This window comes from Nyctereutes procyonoides, unplaced genomic scaffold (assembly GCF_905146905.1).
Source record: "Nyctereutes procyonoides isolate TBG_1078 unplaced genomic scaffold, NYPRO_anot_genome, whole genome shotgun sequence".
In the NCBI taxonomy this organism is placed as follows: Eukaryota; Metazoa; Chordata; class Mammalia; order Carnivora; family Canidae; genus Nyctereutes; species Nyctereutes procyonoides.
The window spans coordinates 7199512-7221617 of record NW_026575125.1 but is presented as its reverse complement, the minus strand read 5'-3'; the positions used below and the strand labels follow the sequence as shown (position 1 = coordinate 7221617).

The 22106-nt window shown below is 46.6% G+C and overlaps 1 protein-coding gene across 9 annotated transcripts in view; it reads left to right on the top strand.

The window, feature by feature from the left end:
- Positions 1–22106, top strand: part of MID1 (midline 1) — a 344420-nt gene that overhangs the window by 224413 nt on the left and 97901 nt on the right. For 6 of the 9 annotated variants that reach the window (XM_055338671.1, XM_055338675.1, XM_055338677.1 and 3 more), the window contains one exon: positions 14144–14859. In XM_055338671.1, the coding sequence (XP_055194646.1) occupies positions 14200–14859 (660 nt within the window). In that variant the 5' untranslated portion in view covers positions 14144–14199. Of the gene's footprint in view, positions 1–3987; positions 4105–13701; positions 13721–14143; positions 14860–22106 lie in introns of those variants that run through there. The other 3 variants (XM_055338673.1, XM_055338678.1, XM_055338679.1) reach the window with 3 other exon arrangements.

Below are 22106 nucleotides of genomic sequence, written 5' to 3'. Positions count from 1 at the left end.
ATATGCACTGAACGGAGAGATATGATTTTTCTTTTTGTAAAAAATTCCGTTTCCTTATGGGTGTCCACTAAGTGAGCTCAGTGGTGTAAGAAAAAAAAAACTATATCTTATTTTAGATGGCTCAAAAATGGATCTAGAAATGTTAAGAAGTGGATGTTGGGTTGAAAAGTGAGTGATTTAATGTGATTTGAAAGGAGTGTTAATTTTATGATACTTTGAGCGCGGGTGCGTGCGTGCATGCATTTTAATGATAACCCAATTTTACTGCCCCAGACTTGAAGATTTCTTGCTGCCTGGAAAGTTCATTCATCCATTAGCGTTTACATCTTTTCCAAGTATCTTTGCTCAAATTTCTCCCAAGAAGCCTCCTGCCTTTGTTCTGTGAGGACGCACAGTTCCGACGCTTTTCTTAATATCCTGTTTTCGTTTGTCAGCACTGTTGTCCTTTTCATTGCCATGTTCCCATCGTTCCCCTTCTCTCATGTGGTGCTTTACAATAACAATTCAGAACAAAAGAGTCACTCCTCTTTCTGTTGCCTTAAAAAAAAAAAAAAAGACTCCATCCCCTGATTGTAGGGCTTCAGTGATCACGGGAAACGTTTAAAGCCTGTTCTTCATAATAGTTAACCAGGAGTTGTGAATAAAGGTTACTTTTCTTTCTTTCTTTCTTTTTTTTTTTTTAGATCGCAAAGTAGCTTCAGGGCATTGTGACCATGAGGTTTTTGTGTGTGGCTGACTTTGAAGTTGAGAGAGAAAGCCATTTCCTTTGAGGAAAGGAACTATCATATTTGAATTTCCCAATCTGTCCATACAATAGGAGTCAGTTACTATGTGACATTGTCATTACCTCGATGAGTCAGGAGACCGGAGTGGTGGTGCGTGCCATTGAACGTCAGCTTCTGGGTGTTTGGAGAGCAATGGTGGGATGCCGTACTGGCCACCATCCCCAACTATTTATTGAAGCATTTTTCTCCTGGTGGATAGCAAGTGGGAAGGGGAGAGTGTGCACTTTCTCTGCCTTCTAGAGGGGTATCGTAGGAATGAAGTAAGAGAAAGTTTTCCCGACTGACGAGCATCTTCCAGGTGGAATCTAGCTGCCGCAGCAACCCAGCCCAACTGGTCCATCCTTCAGAGACTGGGCCTCTTATGTCATTTTGCTATTTTCGGGGCAACCCTTTTCAGACACGAGGAGGCATCTGGCAGGGGGGTTTAATATCTACATTATGTACAAGTTTCCATTTTTGTGCAGGGGAAAGAATGGTTCTCGAATGCGGGAGGGATGTTGTAACTGAGGGGCTGGTGAAGAGTGAATAGCCAAGTGTCCCAGGTAGTTTTGCAAAGGTGCTTTTGTATATGGGTGTGTGCGGGTGCGTACGGGTACACACATGCATGTTTTTTTAAAATATGTTTTTTATTTATTCACGAGAGACACACAGAGAGAGAGAGGCAGAGACACAGGCAGAGGGAGAAGCAGGCCCCATGCAGGGAGCCCGACGTGGGACTCGATCCCGGGTCCCCAGGATCACACCCTGGGCCGAAGGCGGGCGCTAAACCGCTGAGCCACCCAGGGATCCCCAACACACATGCATGTTTATATGCGACTCCAAAATTCGATTCCATCGTAGGCATCTATGGGATCTTCCATCGACATAGACTAGATCTCTGAATGGGTGTAGAAATGCCCGTCCACCCAGCAACACTGGGAAGAGCATTCGGGAAGGCGGCGTTGAGGCGCTGTTCATCTGCAGGTGGCTTCAGGGGGACCAGCGGCCGCTTCGTTTCTCCCACCCCCAGAGGGCGATGCGGAGGGCTGTTGGGGTCCGGTGGGCCAGGTCCCCGCTCTCGTCCTTCTCTTTCGCGGGCTGTCCCTGCCTTCGCCACCACATCCTTGCCTGCCACTCGGCCTGGCTTAACCACGGAAACATCAGTCATTTTGGCTTCAGTGTAAAACAGGTTCCATGTGCCTTTAGCGCTCGATGTTTTCTTTCTTCGCATAAACTGCAAAAGGGGGCACCCAAGGGGGCTCCGTCGGCGAAGCATCTGCCTTCGGCTCAGGTCATGATCCTGGGGAACTGGGACGGAGCCCCATGTGGCATCAGGCGTCCTGCTTGTGGGGAGCCTGCTTCTCCCTCTCTCTGCCCCTCTCCCCCTACTCATGCTCCTGCTCGCTCTACTCTCTCTCTAAGAAATACAAAAATAAATAACAAGCTATATAGGACATGGAATGTCTGAGACCCTCCGACGGTGGGAAATCTCCTGCAGAGGTTGCCAGACTAGGGTCTAGAGGAGATTATAAGGGTTGTTGTTGTTTGTCTTTCTCTTTTGTTTTTGAGGGGTGGAATACGTGTTTGTTTCCTGGTGTTTCAACTCTAGAGGGTCAGGCTTCGTTTTTCCACCACGGGGCCAAAATATGGACAAGTTAGCCGTGTCTCGTAGAAATTTGCCCATTTTAACGTTGTTTTAACGAAAGCGATGCTATCAGAGCTCATGATGAAAAGTCCTTTCAAATTCTATTTGATGTATGCGTGTCTTTTCTTCGGAGAGTGAGGACTTCTTCGGGAAGTCATCTGTATGTGCAATTGAGTAATCCCTTTGTTTATTGTTAACAGACAAATGAGATTACGATTTGTACAGACATAAGCCAAGAGAGTAGATGTTTGCATTTTTATGTCCAAACATGTGAGACACGCTTTGGTTTTACCGTGAGGTGTTGCAATGGCATGAAAGTGATGAATGTCACGACATTCAAGGCAGGCAACAGGAGGAGGTAGGTGGTCCTTGCCTCCTGCTCACCGTTCAGCGGACAAGTTCTTACACACCTTTGGTGGAGGCCAGATGTCTGGGTTTGCACATGAATAGTGCAGGTTTGCAATCAGCATTGTTTTTTGTTCTGGCTTCGTGTTTTTTGTTTTTTTTTTTACACTTTCCTGATGATTTACTTCGGTTGCAGTTTCTTGTCTTGCATGGTGATAAGCAACATCCTTGAAAGAACTGCAGGATAGGCCTTTTTTTTTTTTTCTTTTGGGAAGACTACTTCCTCTTCTTCCTTTAGACAGTCCATTTTTAAAAGATTACTTCCCATTCTCAATTCACTCTTTCTTTGCCATTCTGGAGACTGAAATCTGGGACACCCACCACAGATTTGCTCCGTGTGTAGGTTGTAGGCATTATATGTATATATAAATATAGGTATATTTGATGTTATATGCATGTGTAACATAGGCATATATGTGCGTGCATATATGTTTTGCTTCTGTGAGTATGTGCAAATGTATGTATTTCATCCACGTGTATTTTCAATTGTTTATCAGGATGATCAACTGCAATTTAGACCTCTATTTTGGGAAGAAAAAAAATAACCACTTTATTGTGTCTGTACAAGAGATCGTTCTTCTTGATGTAATGTTTTAAAAAAACTTCTTCCAGGTATTATATTTTAATTCAGAAGACAGACACAAAATAATAAGTATATTATTAAAAACAAAACAAAACAAAAAACAAACAAACCAGCCCAGCGTCCAGAGCATAATGGGATCATGTGCTTAGGAGGCCGCCAAAAGGACTGAAATGCAAGGGGGGCGAGCGCCTGTCGCTGACCCCGGGAGCTGGGCAGGACGCTCCTGTTGGCAGCATGGAAAGCTGGCATCCAGCGCTCAGCTGCAGGACACTGACCTGCCGCTGGTCCCCATAAGCAACGAGGGTACAGATCCTGGTGCCAAGTCATCATTTTTTTGGGACGAGGCAATGGGTGTTAATCTGCCCCGAGCTGCCTTGTCATTTGGCTTGAGTTGAACGTTGAGTGGGCGAGGGCATAGGGAAGCCCTGTCGGGTCTGTGGAAAAGGCAGTTGGAAAGCAAGAGGGAGTTTTGATTCTTCAACTCAGCAGCCCTGGCGGGGTGGATGAGGTGGAGCTGGCCTTCCTGGAATTGTCGCGTCGATTTTCCTGTTGTGTTTCACTGTTGACGCTCTCACAGACACACAGGACCGCTCCAGCACTGCCTGCCACCCACCATCTGGTCTCGGTGGCCCGTCGGTCATTTCGTGGGTCCCCATCCTCTGCCTACGGCGATGTTTCTTCAACAAGAACTAGGGTGCAGTCCATTGGTGGGTACTCGAGGTGATCTATTTGTAAGAATCTGGAGAGAGGCTAAAAGAACTAGTAAGGACAAATGTGCTGTTTCCTGTTTTTAATCTATTGATCAGCTTGCAGTAGGAGATCTCGCATTTGGGAGACTGTCGAGGGGGTTTCTTTACTATTAAGACCGGGTGGGATCTGGGCATTGGTCCTTGAGAAATCAGGATTGCTTTTTTGCATTGTCATTGGCGTCTTTTTTTTTTTTTCTTGTCTGCTTGTATAAATGAACTCCAGAAGGTGTATTTAAGCATTCTGTTAAGTAAATTTGGAAGACTGGGTTTCAATTAAAATAACCAGACAGTGTGACCTAGCTCCCATTTCTCCTTAATTTTTATCATTAAAGCCTTCGTATCCCCAAAGACATCTGCTGTGCTTCCAAGTGATTCTTTTCAGGAATGTTCATTCATTATTAATCAGGTTACATGGTCAAGAGAGTATGTGATTATTTTAGAGACTATCCTAGAGATCCAATTACTAAAAACCGAGCACATTATGGACAGATGTGCAAGTATAGAAAAGGTTTTGCGAACAGTTTAATTCAATTTGCATGAATTCCACCAGGTGGGGGTTTGGTGAAATTAAAAGTCTTCCCTGTTTCTCACTTTTGGTATCAGGTAAAACATTTTAACAGGAGCACTCCTCAGAATAAAGGTGAAGTGGCAAGTTATAAAAAACCATCTATTGTATTAATTAGTTACTTTAAAACTTGAGCCGAGTGCCTTGGTGCTTATCTGCTCGTCACGGTTTTTTTTTTTTTTTCTTTTCTTCCCTCCAGCCAGTTCCCTCTGGCCGCTTACGATTTGGTTAGCAGAAATTCTTAGTCGTCCGTCACTGATCAAGGGAAGGAATTTGAGTGTGCTGACAGTCGGAGGTTCACCAGAGATATTTCAGAGGCATTACCTTATAGAATGTTCCAGATCACTCTTTTTTCCCCACCTGTTCCTGCTAGTGTGTTATTTGCACTGTTGCTTTAAGAGCCACTTTGCATTTTGACTGCTCTCTGCCATAATTTGGAGTAGGAAGTAGCCTCTGTTATGGTATCAGTTTCCAGTCTTTCAAAATGCCACTAAATTCAAATGGATTTCCCTCTCCCCCCTGCATCCCCCCATGGCCCCATTTTATTGTGCACTTACTGACGCGCCTGTGTCTCAAATCAGCGAGGGTGCTAATCGGTAGAGCAGCATTTGGGTAGGGTGTTTATTTTGTGGTTTTTAGAACTCAAAGCTAAATGCTAAACCACAGCCAAATATGCAGACATTGAGTGCTTGCATTGTGTCATTTAATTTGTGGTGAATTCATCTTGAGTAGAGCACCCAGTTTCTCTTGTTTCTGCCTCACCAAACTGAGGCTAATTTCCAAAGTTTCACAGTTCCAAAGTCTTGAGTCCTCTGAAAGTCCGTGTTTCTTCTGATCTAAGATAAAAACATCATTCTTCGGTCCTTAAAAAACAATTCCACCTGTGGTTCTCTAACAGGGATAATCCCAGAGCAAAAATCCAAATGGCAATAAGCCAGCTAAATCTTTGTTACTCGTGTGAAGAGGGGATCGAAAACTGACTGGGTTGTGGTTCGGAAATTTAGGACTTTTAAAAGAAAATTTATTCGTAGAATTTGGGATGCTGTTTGTTATACACAGCCCTTTTGAGGCCCTCCCCTGCACCCCGGCCAAACCGTTTTTATGTGATTTGGTGTGACATCTGTACGGTTTTGGTGGTGTGTTCGTCGTCTCGGTTATGTTTTGGTAAATTTAACATCAAACTTAGTTTCCATTACTCCAGAGGGTATGTAGGAAAAAAAAAAAAAAACAGAGTAAGTGCCTCGGGAATCATCCGGGCAGTGGCTGAGAGTCACCTGGTAGTAACAGTTGACCACCGGCCACCCAGTGTTGGTATCCGTTTATTCCTTGGTCTGGTGATTCATGAATTGCCCTCATAGTGATGGCTTTCAGAGCCATACAAAGTGAGGGACTGAAAGGAAAATTATCGGGGGCTGGAATGCATGCTCTTTTTCATATACTCCAAATTAGAAAAATGATCTTTGTTCGTGGAGTTTGCAGACATGACATAGAAGAGCTGCAGGGAGGCACTGAGATGGGTTTACCTTATGATTAAAATGTCAAAACTCCATGAAGAGAAATTTGGGATTCAGAAACTCCTGGATGGCATGCTGACAACCAGGTATCTCCTTATTCTAGTGGGGGATTGAACTCCCAGAGTGCACTCGGTCTGGAGACTCCTAGTCCTTGGTCAGCTGCACATATGGCTGAAATGTCCATGCTCTTTCTTTTTTTTAAGATTGTATTTATTTATTCACAAGAAACACACACACACACACACACACACAGAGAGAGAGAGAGAGAGAGAGAGGCAGAGACACAGGCAGAGGGAGAAGCAGGCTCCCACGGGGAGCCCGATGCGGGACTCGATCCCAGGATCCCGGGATCACGCCCTGAGCCAAAGGCAGAGACTCAACAGCTGAGCCACCCAGGCGCCCCTGAAATTTCCATATTCTTGCAATTTTGACCTGGAAAGCTCGCCCACGGACTTTGGCCACAGGTCAAACCTTGCAATGCATGTCGTCTTCACGGGGGTCCTAGGTGTTCCTTCAAGGTGTAGATTATCTTTGTGTCATAGCCAAAGTCGGTGGGGGGGGGGGACTACCAGGAATAAAGTTGTGAGATTCTAACATGAGCTAGCGAGCAGGATGACGGCAAGGCTTGTGACAGCGCAGGCCGGGGGTTAAATGTTTTCTTTGCACTGACTTGCCAGGATGGTGGTTTGGCCTCTTACTTCAGAGGAGGAGGGGCAGAAAAGATGAAGCCAACCGACGCGAACCCTCGTCACTTCCATCTTGCTGGCTTGTAACAGTAATCCGTAAGGGCATCCATCCTGTGCTCCCCATCTCCGTTCTCAGGCCCACACCTTGTATCTCAGCTAAGACAGGTGTCCGTCCTCTTCCACTGGGTCACCAGGACCCTGCACCTTGGACAAAAGAGAGCCCCTCTCTCTCCAGGAGAGTCCTCCTCCCGGGATGAGTGCCACCTCAGGATGATGATACCTGGAGCCCCGGGGGGTTGGGGGGGCGCGCAGCCAGGGGCCATCTGCCCAGGCAGCTGTTTCCGCCAGATCACCGTAGCCATCACCTGGGTGCCAACGTCCCTCATCTCTGCACCCTCACCACCAGCTGTCCATCTCTGTGTTGATTAATTTTCCTTAACCCCAAGAGGCACGAGCCTCTGACATCCAGATTGATCGTGGGGGATTTTGAGGACTAGGTGGTCATTTGGCTCAGGCCACCCATTCACGATTGGCCTCAAATTTAGACTCTGAGTGTTATCTCCGTGTGAGATTTGTATGTGCACTTGCGCGTGCACGCCTGCATCGGTCCCAGAGCTGACCCAGCTCTACTGAAACAATGGCATGAATCGTTTAAACCGGGGTCCCATTACTGATCACTGCTGTGTATCAGGAAATCATATTTTGGAATGAATACTTTGGTTATTTTGTAAATAGGATAGTCACACTGCTTTGTGGTTTTCAGCCAGAAGCTTTACTTTGTTCATCGTAAACTTCTAGGACATGTCGCACTATTTATAGCCATCTTCTAAAACAATTCTTCTTTGTTTAATATGAAAACTCCAAATACAACAGCGGCCGGGGTTCTTTGGGCCTCTAGGAGGTTCTGCAGTCAGCTTCAAAAAACCAGAAAACAAAACCAAGAAAATAAACACGAAACACACAAAAGCATCTCACAAAGGAAAAAAAGGACTTGTGCTAGGGACATAAGCAGAGGCAGTTGTTAAAAGCCCTAAAAGGCCCCATCTCCTGGGTCCCTGGGACGGGAGGCGAATGTGTGGGAATCTGGTTGAAGAAGTGGTTCGGGAGAAGCTCAGGCAAGGTTTTGACCCCGGAGCTAAGGCATCCCTCAGGACTCGTGGCCAGCAGGGAGCCGCTCATTGTTTAGGCCTTTAAGAGAAATGACAGGAAAAAGCTGTGGTGCCAGAAGCACGTGGCGAAGATGAAACTGAGGGGCAGAATGACTGGAGGTAAGAAATCAGATTAGGAGGTGGTTGGTTGGTTGGTTGGTTGTGTGGCAGGGAGGCAGGCGGTAACAGGCTGGGGACACAGGCAGACCCGGGTCAACCCAGAGGCAGCGGGAGCAGAGAGAAGGAAGCCAGTCACAGAACCAGGGATTGACACACACTCGCATGTCTTCGCCAACGATTTGGGTTTGGAGGAAGGAGAGTGTGGGGCTTCCTATTGATGCAGGAAGAAATCACCACCAACATGATGGCTTGAACCACACTGGAGGTCAGGGTGTCTTAGGGGCTGCGTTCCTTCGGGAGGCTCTAGGGAAGAGGAATCTGTTTGCCTTCTGCAGCGTCTAGAAACAGCTCACGTTCCCTGACTCGTGGCCCTTCCATCTTCAAAGCCAGCAATGGTCATCGGTCATCGAGTCTTTTCTGCATCTCATGGCCTGGCCCTATACTCCTTTACCTCTCATTTCCACATTTAAGGGGGGGCCCTTGTGATTGCATCAAGTCCACGTGGATAGTGCGCTCATCTCCTCATTTTCAGGCCAGCTGGAGCCACGTCAGTTCCATCTGCAGCCTGCCTTACCCTTTGCCTTGTAACCTAAAGTAGTCACAGCTTCTGGGGCTTAGGATGTGGCTGTGTCTGGAGGCCATTTATTCCGCTCCCCGCCAGGGAGGGAGAAGTGGAATGCGTGGCGAGTTTCTGACTTTCAGCGATCGGGAGAATGGAAGCACCATGAGGAGGCACCAGAGGCTTGTAGGGCAGACAGGTTTGGGAGGGGAGCTGATGAAACCCATGAGATGCACGCTCTGAATTGAGGCATTTACAGTAAATGAGGCAGAGAACTGTCAGTGCTGAGCTGGGATTCTGGAAAGAGGTGGCCTGTGAGAGACAAGCCTAGGAGTCATTCTCAGAGATGCTGTAGGAGAAACGAATGGACGACCTGGATGGCTTTTTCTTTAATTGAGGTGTAGTTGACATACAACTATATTAGTTTCAGGTGTGCAACACGACTCCTTGATTTGTATAGAGCGGGTTATTAACTACAGCCACCGTGCTGCACACTACATCCCCAGGCCTTACTTCTTTTACAATTGGAAGTCTCTACCTGCTTTGATGACTTTTGGATGGAAGGCTAGACCCTCAGCAAACAGCCAGGCTCTGCCTCGCTGGAAGGAGCGGTCAGCAGTGGTTAGAGAGGGGAGAATCGGAAGAGCACAGCTTCGGGTGACATCCAGAACGAGAGAGGATGGGGACGGGAGGAAGGCAGAGGTGTGAAAACATTGACATTACCGTTTTTCCTCGGAAGTCTTGAGTCTGTAAGAAAGTTTCTCGAAAAGGTGTCTTGCATCCAGTACACCCGACTGCAGCCCGTGACTGAGGATTGTTCGGAGTGAGTTCTGGAAGGAACCAGAGGGAACATCTGTGGACCCTCTCCCAGGGCCACACAGCTAAGAAATAGCCGAGCTGTGTGTCGTCCTAGACTGTCTGGCCAACCCATCCGGCTCTCCTTTCCCTCTGTCCCCCACTCTGTTCTAGACTCCAAACCGTGGACAGGCAGAGGTGTGAGCTGTAAATTGTTGCCATTCCCAGTTTGTTGCAAGGAGTTCCCATGATTACCCACATCCTCCTCTGAATGAGGACCAATCAGCCCATTCAGAAAAATGTTGAGCTATAGAATTTCCTGACAATGACATGCACGTGTGATTTCCTTCCATTGTAGGGAAGGCTGAGAATCCCTCTCGCTCACTCGCTCTCTCTTTTGAGGTTTAGAAATTAAATTATGGGAGTTAAGAAAAGGAAACGATGACATTTTTCACAAACTCCCTCCCCCCCCCCCACCTGTTTGATGAACCCTTGTTCGTCTTCAAAAATCCTTCTTGGGTCTTGCCTCCTTTCCGAAGCTTCCGGTCTTCCCCTACCCCGTCTTCTGGCACGTGTCTTTTGTTATGTTGCACAGGAGTTTGTTCATGTTTTCTCTCCCCATAAGATCACTGAGGCAGGGGCCAAGTATTACCATTGGTAGAAGGGCTCAATATTTGGTGGAAGGATGAATGGTATTTTCACTTCTTGGGAAGCTGGAGAATAAACCATGCTCATTTCCTCGGGTGGGGGGATGGCATGCATGCTCGCCAGTAACATGTTGTCGAGGAACATAACAAAAATATTACCCGTGCCGTACCCGTGCCGCAGCAAGATCTGCATAAAGCAAGAAAAAGGTCAGATCCACCATAGATCTGGAGCCCAGAGCCCCTTCCCTGTGGGCATCATGCAGGCAAAAGATTCAGAAAATTTGGCTGCACCTCCGCCCCGCATCCAGGTATTTAGTCATCACTTAATACAATTAAACCAACCTTTACGGCGTAGACACTCGCACAAAGCACCGCGCCAAGCGCTATGGCAATAAAAGAAAAGGATCCTGTTCTGAGCAGCTGCTATTAAATCATTCTTACGTGAAGTGCCCCTAAGCGCTCGCCTCACCATTATTTCCACTGATGTCAGGGTGAAATCCCATCGCACATCATTTCCCGTTAGCAGCCGAAAGCCTGTACCCGCTTGTCCGAGTCTCCCTCCGCCCCTCATTCCGTTGTCGCCCACGCGGCATTTCATTCCTGTCTCTTTGCGGGGGAGAGTCTCGCTGGTATTTTCTCTAGCTCTGCGTGTCTCTATCTTCTCCTACGTGAGTCAGCAAAATAAGGTCCTCGGGCCAAATCCAGCTTGCTACCTGTTTTTGTAAATCCGACATTACTGGCCAGCCGCACTCCCTCGGGTGTGTACTGTGTGTGACTGCTTTTGCGTGTTACCACACCCGACTTGAGTAGCGCAACAGAGACTGTCTGGCCCGCAACGCCAGAAATAGTTACTGTCTTGCCCTTTCTAGAAAAAGTTGGCTGACCTCCCCTCAAATCTGCTGAGAGATCCTTTGAGGCAGTGGCTGGGTTGCCTGCTCTGAGGTTTTTTTAATTTTTTTTTGAATTTTTATTTATTTACGATAGTCACACACAGAGAGAGAGAGAGGCAGAAACACAGGCAGAGGGAGAAGCAGGCTCCATGCACCGGGAGCCCGACGTGGGATTCGATCCCGGGTCTCCAGGATCACGCCCTGGGCCAAAGGCAGGCACCAAACCGCTGCGCCACCCAGGGATCCCCTGCTCTGAGGTTTTTAGCCCCAACATCTGTACGTTTACCAACTCATTCAACAAATGTTCGCGTCCCACTGTGTGCAAGGCAAGGTTCCAGGTGCTGGCGGTGTACGTCCCTCAAACAGCAAAGCAAAATCTCTGCTCTTGTAGGGTTTACATTCTGCTGGTGGGCCGGTGGGGAGGGATGGCTCAGTGACCAGACTAATAGAATGCGGTGGGTGACAAAAGTTTGGGGGAAAGACAAACTGAGGCGGGGGGGGGGGTGGGGGAGGAGGATTGCTGCGATGGATGGGCAGGTGGTCGTGGTGGTAGCAGGGGAAGTGGCCTTATGTGGGACGGGCTCGGCGTGTTTGAGGAATCGCAAGGAGGCCTTGTGCCCAGAGCAGAACCAGGGGTAGCGGGGGAGGAAATGAGGTCATTGTCTGAGTCTGTGTTTTCTGGGGCTGGTTTTCTTCTGGTGAGTTGCTCTCTGAGTGAGATGGGAAGCCCCTGGAGGGTAGAGCAGAGAAGAGGCAGGCTCAGTCGTGCCTTAACAGGCTCTCTGGCTTCTGAGTAAAAGATTGAGGGCGGGGGCAAGAGGGAGCCGAAGGCAGGAGGCCATTAGGAAAGCTATTGTGATCACCCGGGTGAGGCACGATGTTGGCTGGCCCACGATCATAGAGCTGGGATGGTGGCGATGCTGGATTCCGGCTTCTGGAGCCAGCTCCCTCAATGTCTCCTGAATACAACATCAGTGTTTCCACTGGGGTCAGCAACAGAATCACCTCTAGAAATGGTTGATTGTGCCACGCTGGGGTGGGATCCTGGCACCTGGCATAAAAAGGCAGTCATCACAGCTCTCCAGACATGACTGGGGCTCATCCTTCCATTGGGATCTATCGGTAGGCGTTCTTGTGACGCCTGAGAACAAAGCAGACCAAAAGGGCAACGTTTTCCCTTTAATTTACGTCCTTCAGATGGAAAGGGAGAAGTTTAATTTAGAGATAATTCTGTTTTTTTTCCATGATCAACCAAAATAATGGTTAATAGCTAACCCCTTTCAATTTCTTCCAAGCCATGTGTCAGAAGGGGTGGCTAGGACTGCACGGGGACGGCGGGTGTCTCCCCACGGCAGCCCTGGGGTTGCCACTGCGCATTGTGGAAACATGAGCAAGCTTTCATATTTCAAATCTCAGCTGCCCATTTATTCTTCCTCCTGTGGTTAACGTTAGCGAAGGGCTGAGGATCTTTTTAAGATACCAGGCTCCTATGAAGCCAGCAGCTCTTTAATTTTTAACAAACTCAGCGGCCACTTAATGCTTTTTAATGATCAGTTCCCATTCAGTTGGTGGCGAGATGAGCAGGAGCTTAACCAAAGCCCCCCACCCCCACCCCCATGGTGTTTCTGAGGGATGCTGTGGCAGGAAGGGCCAGCATATTCTAGAAATCCGCCAGTTTTGTCAATAAACGGAGGTGTGAATACAAAAAGGCCGCCTGTCGGAATCAGTCAACGCAGCTGGGGATGAGAAGCCTTCCCACGAAGCGGGAAGCCAGCCCCCCCTGAGGGGGATGGGACCCCCGTGTCCCCTGGCGAGCGGCACCGTTCTCCCACAGCCCGCAGTGCGCGGCCGCTGGTGTGCCCGGCGCTGCTCCGCAGACCTCTGCTAATGGCCTCGAAAGGGAGAAGGTTCAAAGAGCCTTGGTTCCCAGGCCTGCTAATGAGCGCGAGGGCTCCTCCCCGCTAACGAGCCGGGTTTGTGTGGGATTGTGTCCCCTGCCCCCTTGGCCAAGGGGGGAGCAGGCCCGAGTTCACAAAAGCAGCCCGTCGAGGTGGCGCGGGGAGCGCCCAGCTGGGCCACCCGAGGGCAGCGCGGCGGGCAGCACGGAGCTGGCGGGCCCGGCCTGTCTGTCGCTGGCCGCGGGGACAAGCCCTTGACGGGCCTCCGCCGGCCTCCTGGGAGGCCTGCGACCGCTTTGCAGCGCTGTCCGAGCTGCCATCCTAAGCACTTGTCCAGTGAATCTGGGAGCCACGGAAACCCTTGTTCTAATTAACTACATCGCTATTAGTCATTGGTACCCGGGCTCACCGCAGCCACCGAAAAGGCCCGCAGATGTTTCTCTCTGCTCCGCTCTGCCCACCCACAGCCCACTGCCGGATTAAACAATAGAATTATTCAGGAGAGTAACGAGCACATGCCAAAAACCATCGCCTCGATCCCAATCATCTCTGAGAAAGTCAGTTTTTCCTCAGGAATATATTTTGGAAGCTGACATCCCATACTTAGGCATTATCATTTCCGCTGAAGTCATGCGTTTGAATTCCTGCCCATTTCATGCCCATGTGCGCGAGGAGAGCCTCTCTAACTTCTCCCGAGCCTGCTCTGGAATCGCGGAGTCCAAAGGCCTGCAGACGCGTACACACTCACGAGTGTAAGTTCGTCAACTCAGAGTTAGGAAAGGGTCCGGTTCATTAATTAACGTTTCTACAATTTTCATTCTCGACACAAGGTAAAAGTTGGCCGTGACACAATGAGATGATTGTGATGAGATACAAACCATGGCGATTACGGTTTCAGTAACTTGCCAGTGGGGAGTGAGACCTTTTTGACAAACAAAATTTGCGAAAAGAGAAAAAAAAAAGTGCTGCTTGCAGTGGCTGGAATTGGTGCTGCTGGCTTAGGGTGTTTCTACCCTCCTTGTTCCCCCAGCGAATAGAAAGAGAATTATTTGGGACGTACACACATTTACCCTTCCATGACCTGGGTTTGGAATGATTCTGAGATGCATTCAAAGCTGACAGCTGCCCATGGCTGACCCCCTCGCGCCTAATCAGATCTCCCGTTCTGTTTCCAGATAGCTGATCAGCTTCCTTGGATTTTGCTGATGACCCAGGAGAGCTTCGCCTGAAGATGGAAACACTGGAGTCGGAGCTGACCTGCCCTATTTGTCTGGAGCTCTTTGAGGACCCTCTCCTGCTACCCTGCGCACACAGCCTCTGCTTCAACTGCGCCCACCGCATCCTGGTGTCACACTGCGCCACCAACGAGTCTGTGGAGTCCATCACCGCCTTCCAGTGCCCCACCTGCCGACATGTCATCACGCTCAGCCAGCGAGGTCTAGACGGACTCAAGCGCAACGTCACCCTGCAGAACATCATCGACAGGTTCCAGAAAGCATCAGTGAGTGGGCCCAATTCCCCCAGCGAGACCCGCCGGGAGCGGGCGTTCGACGCCAACACCATGACCTCCGCCGAGAAAGTCCTCTGCCAGTTCTGTGACCAGGATCCTGCCCAGGACGCTGTGAAGACCTGTGTCACTTGTGAAGTGTCCTACTGTGATGAGTGCCTGAAAGCCACTCACCCAAACAAGAAACCTTTTACAGGCCATCGTCTGATTGAGCCAATTCCGGACTCGCACATCCGGGGGCTGATGTGCCTGGAGCACGAGGATGAGAAGGTGAATATGTACTGTGTGACCGATGACCAGTTAATCTGTGCCTTGTGTAAACTGGTTGGGCGGCACCGAGATCATCAGGTGGCAGCTTTGAGTGAGCGCTATGACAAATTGAAGGTTAGTCCGATCCGCCTTAAGCCAACCCCTTTCTGCCAGCAAATGTCATGGAAATAAAAAGTGTATTCACTGCTCGCTGCATGGCAGGTGAAGGTTTTCTCTTCACCTTTGTTATCTGATTAGTTTTAGCATGTTTTTTGGCAGCCTATAAATGTTGCACAATAAGGGTATCTTGTAAAAGTTGACTGCTGCTTGTAATTTTAGCGTTGTCAAGGTGAGGGCGAATTTGAAAAATCTGGATCATTTTCAGTCCTTGCAGTTGAGGGGGGGGGGACAAGGGCGGGGAGAAGGAAAGAAGGAATGGCAGATAAAATCTGGCTTTGGGCATTTGGGGGGCATTTATTTTCTTCACTCGTTAAAGAAAGCTAATTTCACCCGAATTGTACCTGTATCTAGTTACTTGCACAAACAAAAGGATAGAAGGAGGAATGCCTATAGCAAATGCGGGATTTCAGAGGACATGTGACCTTGTATTTCTTGTGTGAATGATATCTGGCTTATTGGTGAGCTAGAGGGCTCTGACCATCTCGGGTTTCGAGAAGGAATTCCTTTCCGAATAGGCTTTTCATTCAGTAAGGTTACAGGCAAGACTGTTTGAACTTCACTTTTAACATGAAATTATCAACCTAACTCCAGCTCGGGGAATGATAATTAATATGACTATATGTCAAATTAAAAAATCACTCTCTAAATATGGATAGAATGCACCAGGGAAGAAATAAGTCAGGTCTCCAGATGTCTGATCAACTGCAGGCGACGGTGGGTCTAATTATGGCAAACTCAGCCGAGAGTTTGCTCGAATAGTGAGATACTGTGCGCACCGGTTAATTTTAGATCACAAGACGCCAATTAAAAGGAAAGGAAGTATAAATTAAGAGCTTTGAGTAAATATATATTGAAGTCCTTCCTCTCAGGAAAAACACACTCTGTGTTGTTGAGCAAACAAAAAAAATGAGTCATGTGATCGAGAGTGTTATCACTCAGAGCACATCGTCACCTTTCACAAATGGTTCCTATCACCTTGCCTTGGCGCTAATGGGTGGTGCATTTACCCGGACCTCATAGTTTATTTTGTGACGCTGGGATCAAGGCACGACACCTGTGATTTGGTTTGGCTGTTAGAAAGATGCTGAGGGAGATCGGTGAGCTGAAGGGAATCCCGCTTCTGCATGGCACTTGGGGAACAAAAGCCTCACCTGGGCAGCATGCCTCGCTCTTAAGTGTTCAAGGACGACGGGTGCAAATCCATCTGTAAACCTGGAGAGGAAGTTAAGCCCAAGGATTTAGGTGCTGGGGATAAGGGGAGACAGATGCCGGCCGGTTTTCTAGTATAGTGCACGGCACTAGCCAGAAACACACGGCTAGAGTCAATGATAGCAGAGGCAAAGCGCGTGTGAATTGGGCCTCCGATAGTCTTCGGAAATCGATACGGCATTGATCTCGGAAACCAAGGTGGTCATCTCCCCCACTCCTTTTCAGCTGGGGACAGAACGTTTAAGATGACTGGACATAGGTGTTTTTGTTTTCCAAAATGTAAACAGGGCGGACGGGGTCTTAATCAAAAAGATGTTCCTTTGACTGGATTGACACTGCCTTTTAATGATCGATTGTTAAAACACCACAATGACTGATGTTCAGTAGGCAGCAACCTCCAGACTTGATATGTACACTTGGTAGTCAGGTTCTGCTCATTATTTGTGTGCTATCATAGAGGAGTTATTAATTATTTACAGAACATCTCCAAATGTACGAGGAGATACAGTCCTGCTCTCAGCCGTTTTTGTGATGAAAATGAAGCTCTTCAATTATGAGCCCTGCACACTTGTGCGATCAAGCCTGTGGGTTAGCGGTCGTTGATACTGTCCCCGGGAGGGCCTGACAATTAGCAATGCAGTATATTTTGTCCTGTAATTGGAGAAATATAAGCATTTAAACATCAGCCAGTGTGCCAAAGCACATTTACAGCCACTCAACAAAACATGCTTATGAGCATTTCTTTACAGCCATTTCACAAAATGTGCTTATGAGCATTTAAACAGGTAACCTGCTAGCATCGAATGTCCTCAAACACGCCACTTCCATTAGAATAAAAAGATCATAAGAATATGTTGACATTTGAGGTGTCCGTGATAGTTATCACATAGTTATGAACATATGTGCTTTTTAAATTTTGGTTTAAAACCCATGTACAGGGCAGCCCGGGTGGCTCAGCGGTTTAGCACCGCCTTCAGCTCAGGGCATGATCCTGGAGACTCGGGATCGAGTCCCATGTCGGGTTCCCTGCATGGAGCCTGCTTCTCCCTCTGCCTGTGTCTCTGCCTCTCTCTTTCTCTCTCTCTCTCTCTCTCTCTCTCTGTGTGTGTGTGTGTGTGTCTCATGAATAAATAAATAAAATCTTTTTTTAAAAAACCCATGTACAACATGGACATTAATCTTTGAAGAAGTAATAACGTGTTGAAAGGACCAAACCATGGAAGGGTATTTTGTTGTTGTTACTTTGGTCTGAACAAGTGAATGTGCTCTGTAAGTGTCTTTTTCTGAGGCTTTAGCATCTCATACAGAAATGGATCTGGATGATGTGGAAATATCAAGCATGGAAAAGGTGAGGGTGCTTTCAAGGAGAAGTGGATAGATGCGCCGTACTTACTTGGATATGCAAGGAGGCAGGTGTCTCCTGTTGGAAAATGTGTTTGTCCTTTCTGTTAGTAAAAGCCCATTATTCGAAGACGGGAAGTCTGCAATGATTATGAAGAACAGTTATTTCTCACACTAATCTTAAACTTCGGGGGGACTTTTCCTCATATTAGGTCTCAGTATGCATGCACTTATGTAAAGAATTGGAATGTACTTTTGTACATTACATTGTACATTGTACATTGCTAGGTACAAAAGAAAAGAAAGCATAAAAATTCCAACATGTAGAATTTATGCAAATGAAACCTTCCATGTCATCTGAAATAGTATCATGTCAGTGATCTAGTGCTTTCAGAGACTATGCATTGGGAAGCACTCATAAAATATTAAAGCAAAGAGAAAATTAAACCAGCATTTCCTGAACTCTATTTTAAGATAAAAAGAGAAAAGTCTTCCTGCCAAATGCATGTCTCTAAATGGAGCATGTCATAATGTGGACCTGTTTGCATCATTTTAATTGAATTCTAAGAAGCCTCTCAGTCCTCAAGTCTGGATTAAAAGTTTGATTTGTGAACCACATAACACTTGACAGAATTGAATATAATGTATTGCAGAGTTTTCAAGGAATTGCAATGCAGTAATTCCATTTTTTTCTGTTCCAATGTGCAATGTGGAGGCTCTTGGTCCTTTTTGCTAGTTGTACCTATGAAAATATTCTAACTGGGAAGAATTGACCTTTCCTTGCCCTTCAACTTCAAGTCAGCTGATGCTGAAGTTCCAAACCATTGTTTTGCATTTGTGACTCTAAAGGCTGGCCGAAGGAGTTTATTCTTACGATGCCCATTTCAATGGGTCATCCCATTGGACTTTTGTCATTGTCTGATAAAGGCTCCAATTAAAGCTCAGCCTGCCTGTGCAGTCCTCATCTAGAGGTAAAGACGAGGGATTTCACTCTTGGGTTTCATTTATAGATTGTAAGGTTCCATAATTTTGAAAGTCCTGTACTTTATTTGCAATTGGGAAAGTTGTAAGTGGATAAATAGCTAGGCTTTTTTTTCTCTTTCCTTAGAATTTCTATAACTTGTTTCTTTTTTGAAAAGAGTAGCAGATATAGTGCAGTTTCCATGAAAGGGTGTGTGTGTGTGTGTGTGTGTGTGTGTTGCATGATGTCTCCACAGCGTGGATAGAGGTCAGAGATGCTTGTCCGTCTGTCTGCTTAATTCTCAATAAATTCTTATCAGCTGCTTCGCTGATTGACCTTCGCTTATTGACCCTACATGAAAACTTAAATTAAATTCATACTCATATTGCAGATACTTATTCTTCTATATGACGAAGCATTCTATATAGTATAATTTCTAAATAAGAGCTGAGCCAGATATTACATAGTATTTTATGCAACGGGACAGGAACCATTACTTTGGTCTATATTGCATTTTGTTGGCTTAAATGGTGTGAATCTTGATAAACTAGATCTCAACTGATTGTAGGACAGTTCACATTTGTTTCATGCCACTATGCGATGGACACTTGATAGACCCATTATACCCATTGTTTCGTTTATCCTCCAGTTAACCATATCTGGCACAGTGTTTTTTTTTAACAGGCCACCAAAAAGTAAGCTAATATATGCTTAAGAAATGAACAGGCACAGTCTCCTTCCTTCATGGAGCTTATAGTCTAGTAGAGAATTCCAGTCGGGTAAATATTGGTGGTGGAGTGAGACACACCATGTCCAAAGCAGGGACACCAACCCCAGCCCTGAGTGATGGAGAACAGCTTCCCAGGAAAGGACCCACCATTCCAGGCCTTTTATTAGGACCCACCATTCCAGGCCTTTTATTAGGAAATGTGTCCAATTTACTAGATGTCTGTAAATTCCCTGGTATTAATCATTCTTTTTTATTGTTATCTCATGTGACATCCCTTGTGTGACCCTCTCTGTGGATTCAAACTAATTCACTATGATTCCAGGCAAGATTTTAATCTAAAATACGAATATACCCTATGACGTTTCACCATATGATACCGCATAGTGGGATATGTGGGTAAGTCAGACATGTGTCTTGTAAAATGTTTTTGGTTATATATGCGGTCTCATCAGTTCGAACTGGCTGCTTCCAAATCCACTTGTGCTTGTGTCTCTTTGAATCTGCAAAGTATGTTTAAAGTTCCTGTGCGATAAAAATATATTTTCCAAATATTTGTAAGTCATGTTAAACCTATATTGTATTGTATTTATTTTTTTAAAGATTTCATTTATTTATTCATGAGACACAGAGAGAGAGGCAGAGACGCAGGCAGAGGGAGAAGCAGGCTCCAGGCAGGGAGCCCAATGTGGGACTCCATCTCAGGATACCAGGATCACGCTCTGGGCTGAAGGCAGATTTTCAACCCCTGAGCCCCCCAGGCATCCCTGTATTTTATTTTTTTAAGTTAATTGTATATTTTTTTAATTCATAAGAGACACACAGAGAGAGGCAGAGACATGGCAGAGGGAGAAGCAGGTTCCTCCCGGGGAGCCTGATGTGGTACTCGATCCCAGGACCCCGGGATCGTGACCCGAGCCAAAGGCAGACACTCAACTACTGAGCCACCCAGGTGCCCCATAAACCTATATTTTAATGTTCGTATTTTGGTACCGAAAGGATTTATGATATATGGAGTAGAAGAAAACATCTCCAGGGATAAGTTTTTAACAGGAAGCTCAAATCACATCCTTCTCCCTGAAGAATCTCCTCTTGCCCTTCCTTCACCTGCAAAGAGGAAGGTATTTTGGCCTGATGCTTGATTATTCCTGGAATCATTTTCAGTAAGTTTGGAGAGTTCTGGAAAATGCACAGAAAAGCATACAGTCAGGTGGCTGTGTAAACAAATGTCTGTCTTGGGCACCTCCCTTAATGTTCGAGAAATAGAGCTAATGATGTACTTCCTTGCATGGCACTTGGGAGGACATAATAAAATGTTTCACATAAACCCTCGGTGTCGTGCCTGGCACAAAGGAAGCCCGCAATGTGTGTTAGAACACACAATGTCTGTTGGAAACCGGGGGCTGGAGCGGTGTGCTATGATGGTTAAGGTATGGACTTTGGAGGGAGACTGCCTTCCAATTATTTTGTAATACTGCTTGTATTATTTGCGAGATAAGGGTCCATGTCGTTGCTTTAATGTGTTCTGTAGCTTTGTTTCGAAAGCCCCTGGCAAAGGCCAGAGGCACAGGCATGAATAAACACTTGTTGATGGACGTGTCCAGAATTGATGGCTTAGGGAGGGCTGTTTCAGGATTTGAAGGAGGAAGAGATGACTGGTCTTGAGTAGACAAGAAACCTTGCTTCGGGGTGGTGGGTTTTAAGCTGCCGTGACAGATCGGTGGATTAGGCATCAAAGTAGAGAGCAGCCTTCCTCGGGAGTGAGGCCAGCAGAGACCTGTTGGCAGGAACCTGCAAGACAGTGTAGGATTCTAGACAATGCTGGTGAGAGCCTGGGGTGCCGACTGAGGGGCCCGGAGAGAATGTTGGGGGAGATCTTGAAAGCCTCTGAATGCCAAGCTGAGAGTTTGGGACATTTTTACTCTTTTCTATGGGGTGACGTGGAAGCAATTTTGTTTTTGAGAGAGAGGTGGACGTGATGTCTATTTTCTGAAGGTAAGGTCAATTGAACACATCAGCACCCACAGAAGAAATAGAGCAGGGAAAGACACTCATATTACTTTACAATTTGTGGTCTCTCTCCCTCTCTCTCTTTTTTGATTATTTATTTATTTATTCATGAGACACACACACACACACACACACACAGAGAGAGAGAGAGAGAGGCAGAAACATAGGCAGAGGGAGAAGCAGGCTCCATGCAGGGAGCCCGATATGGGACTCGATCCCAGGATCCCGGGATCGTGACCCGAGTCAAAGGCAGACGCTCACCCACTGAGCCACCCAGGTACCCTGAACCTGAATGTCTTAGCATACAGATAACAATGAAACTTTATTTAAATATATAAGCTGAGTGAGCTGAAGCGAGGAATATCTGTCTGTGCATGGGATCTGAATTCCAGTTGAAACGTTTTGAAAAGAATGCGATTCATCTCGACCAGTTACAAAGTTAAAGCTAGTCGGATATGCAGAAATTACATTAACTAAACAGGCCAGCTTTTTAAGGCTGCAACATTCAAAATTCTCCTTCCTCCTAGGTCATTGACAAATCATGAATTAAGTCCTTCTTAGAAAGAGTGGTAACTTTTTCAATACTGGGTGAGTAATAAAGAGAACATAAGTGGCCTGAGAAAGTGAATGTGGCTAAAGATTTTATTCATTCTCAGTAGGTGATGTAAGCGTTCGGGAGAAATCTGATAAAGTTGCATTTACAAAATCCATTTAGAACTTACTCACTTGATGTTTTAGACTTTGGGGCGTGATACTTAAGGTCTCTACCCGTGAGGATAGCTTTTAAGCTGACAGAGGAAACACATTTTGCATTTCTCATCAAAAAAGAAAATGCCTGTAAAGTGCCTACCATGGTGATTGGCACATAGTAAGCGTTCCGTGAACATGAGGTATTATTATATCTGGGCATTTACTGTTACAGTAAAGGCTTCATTGGTGTAATCCAATCGTGGA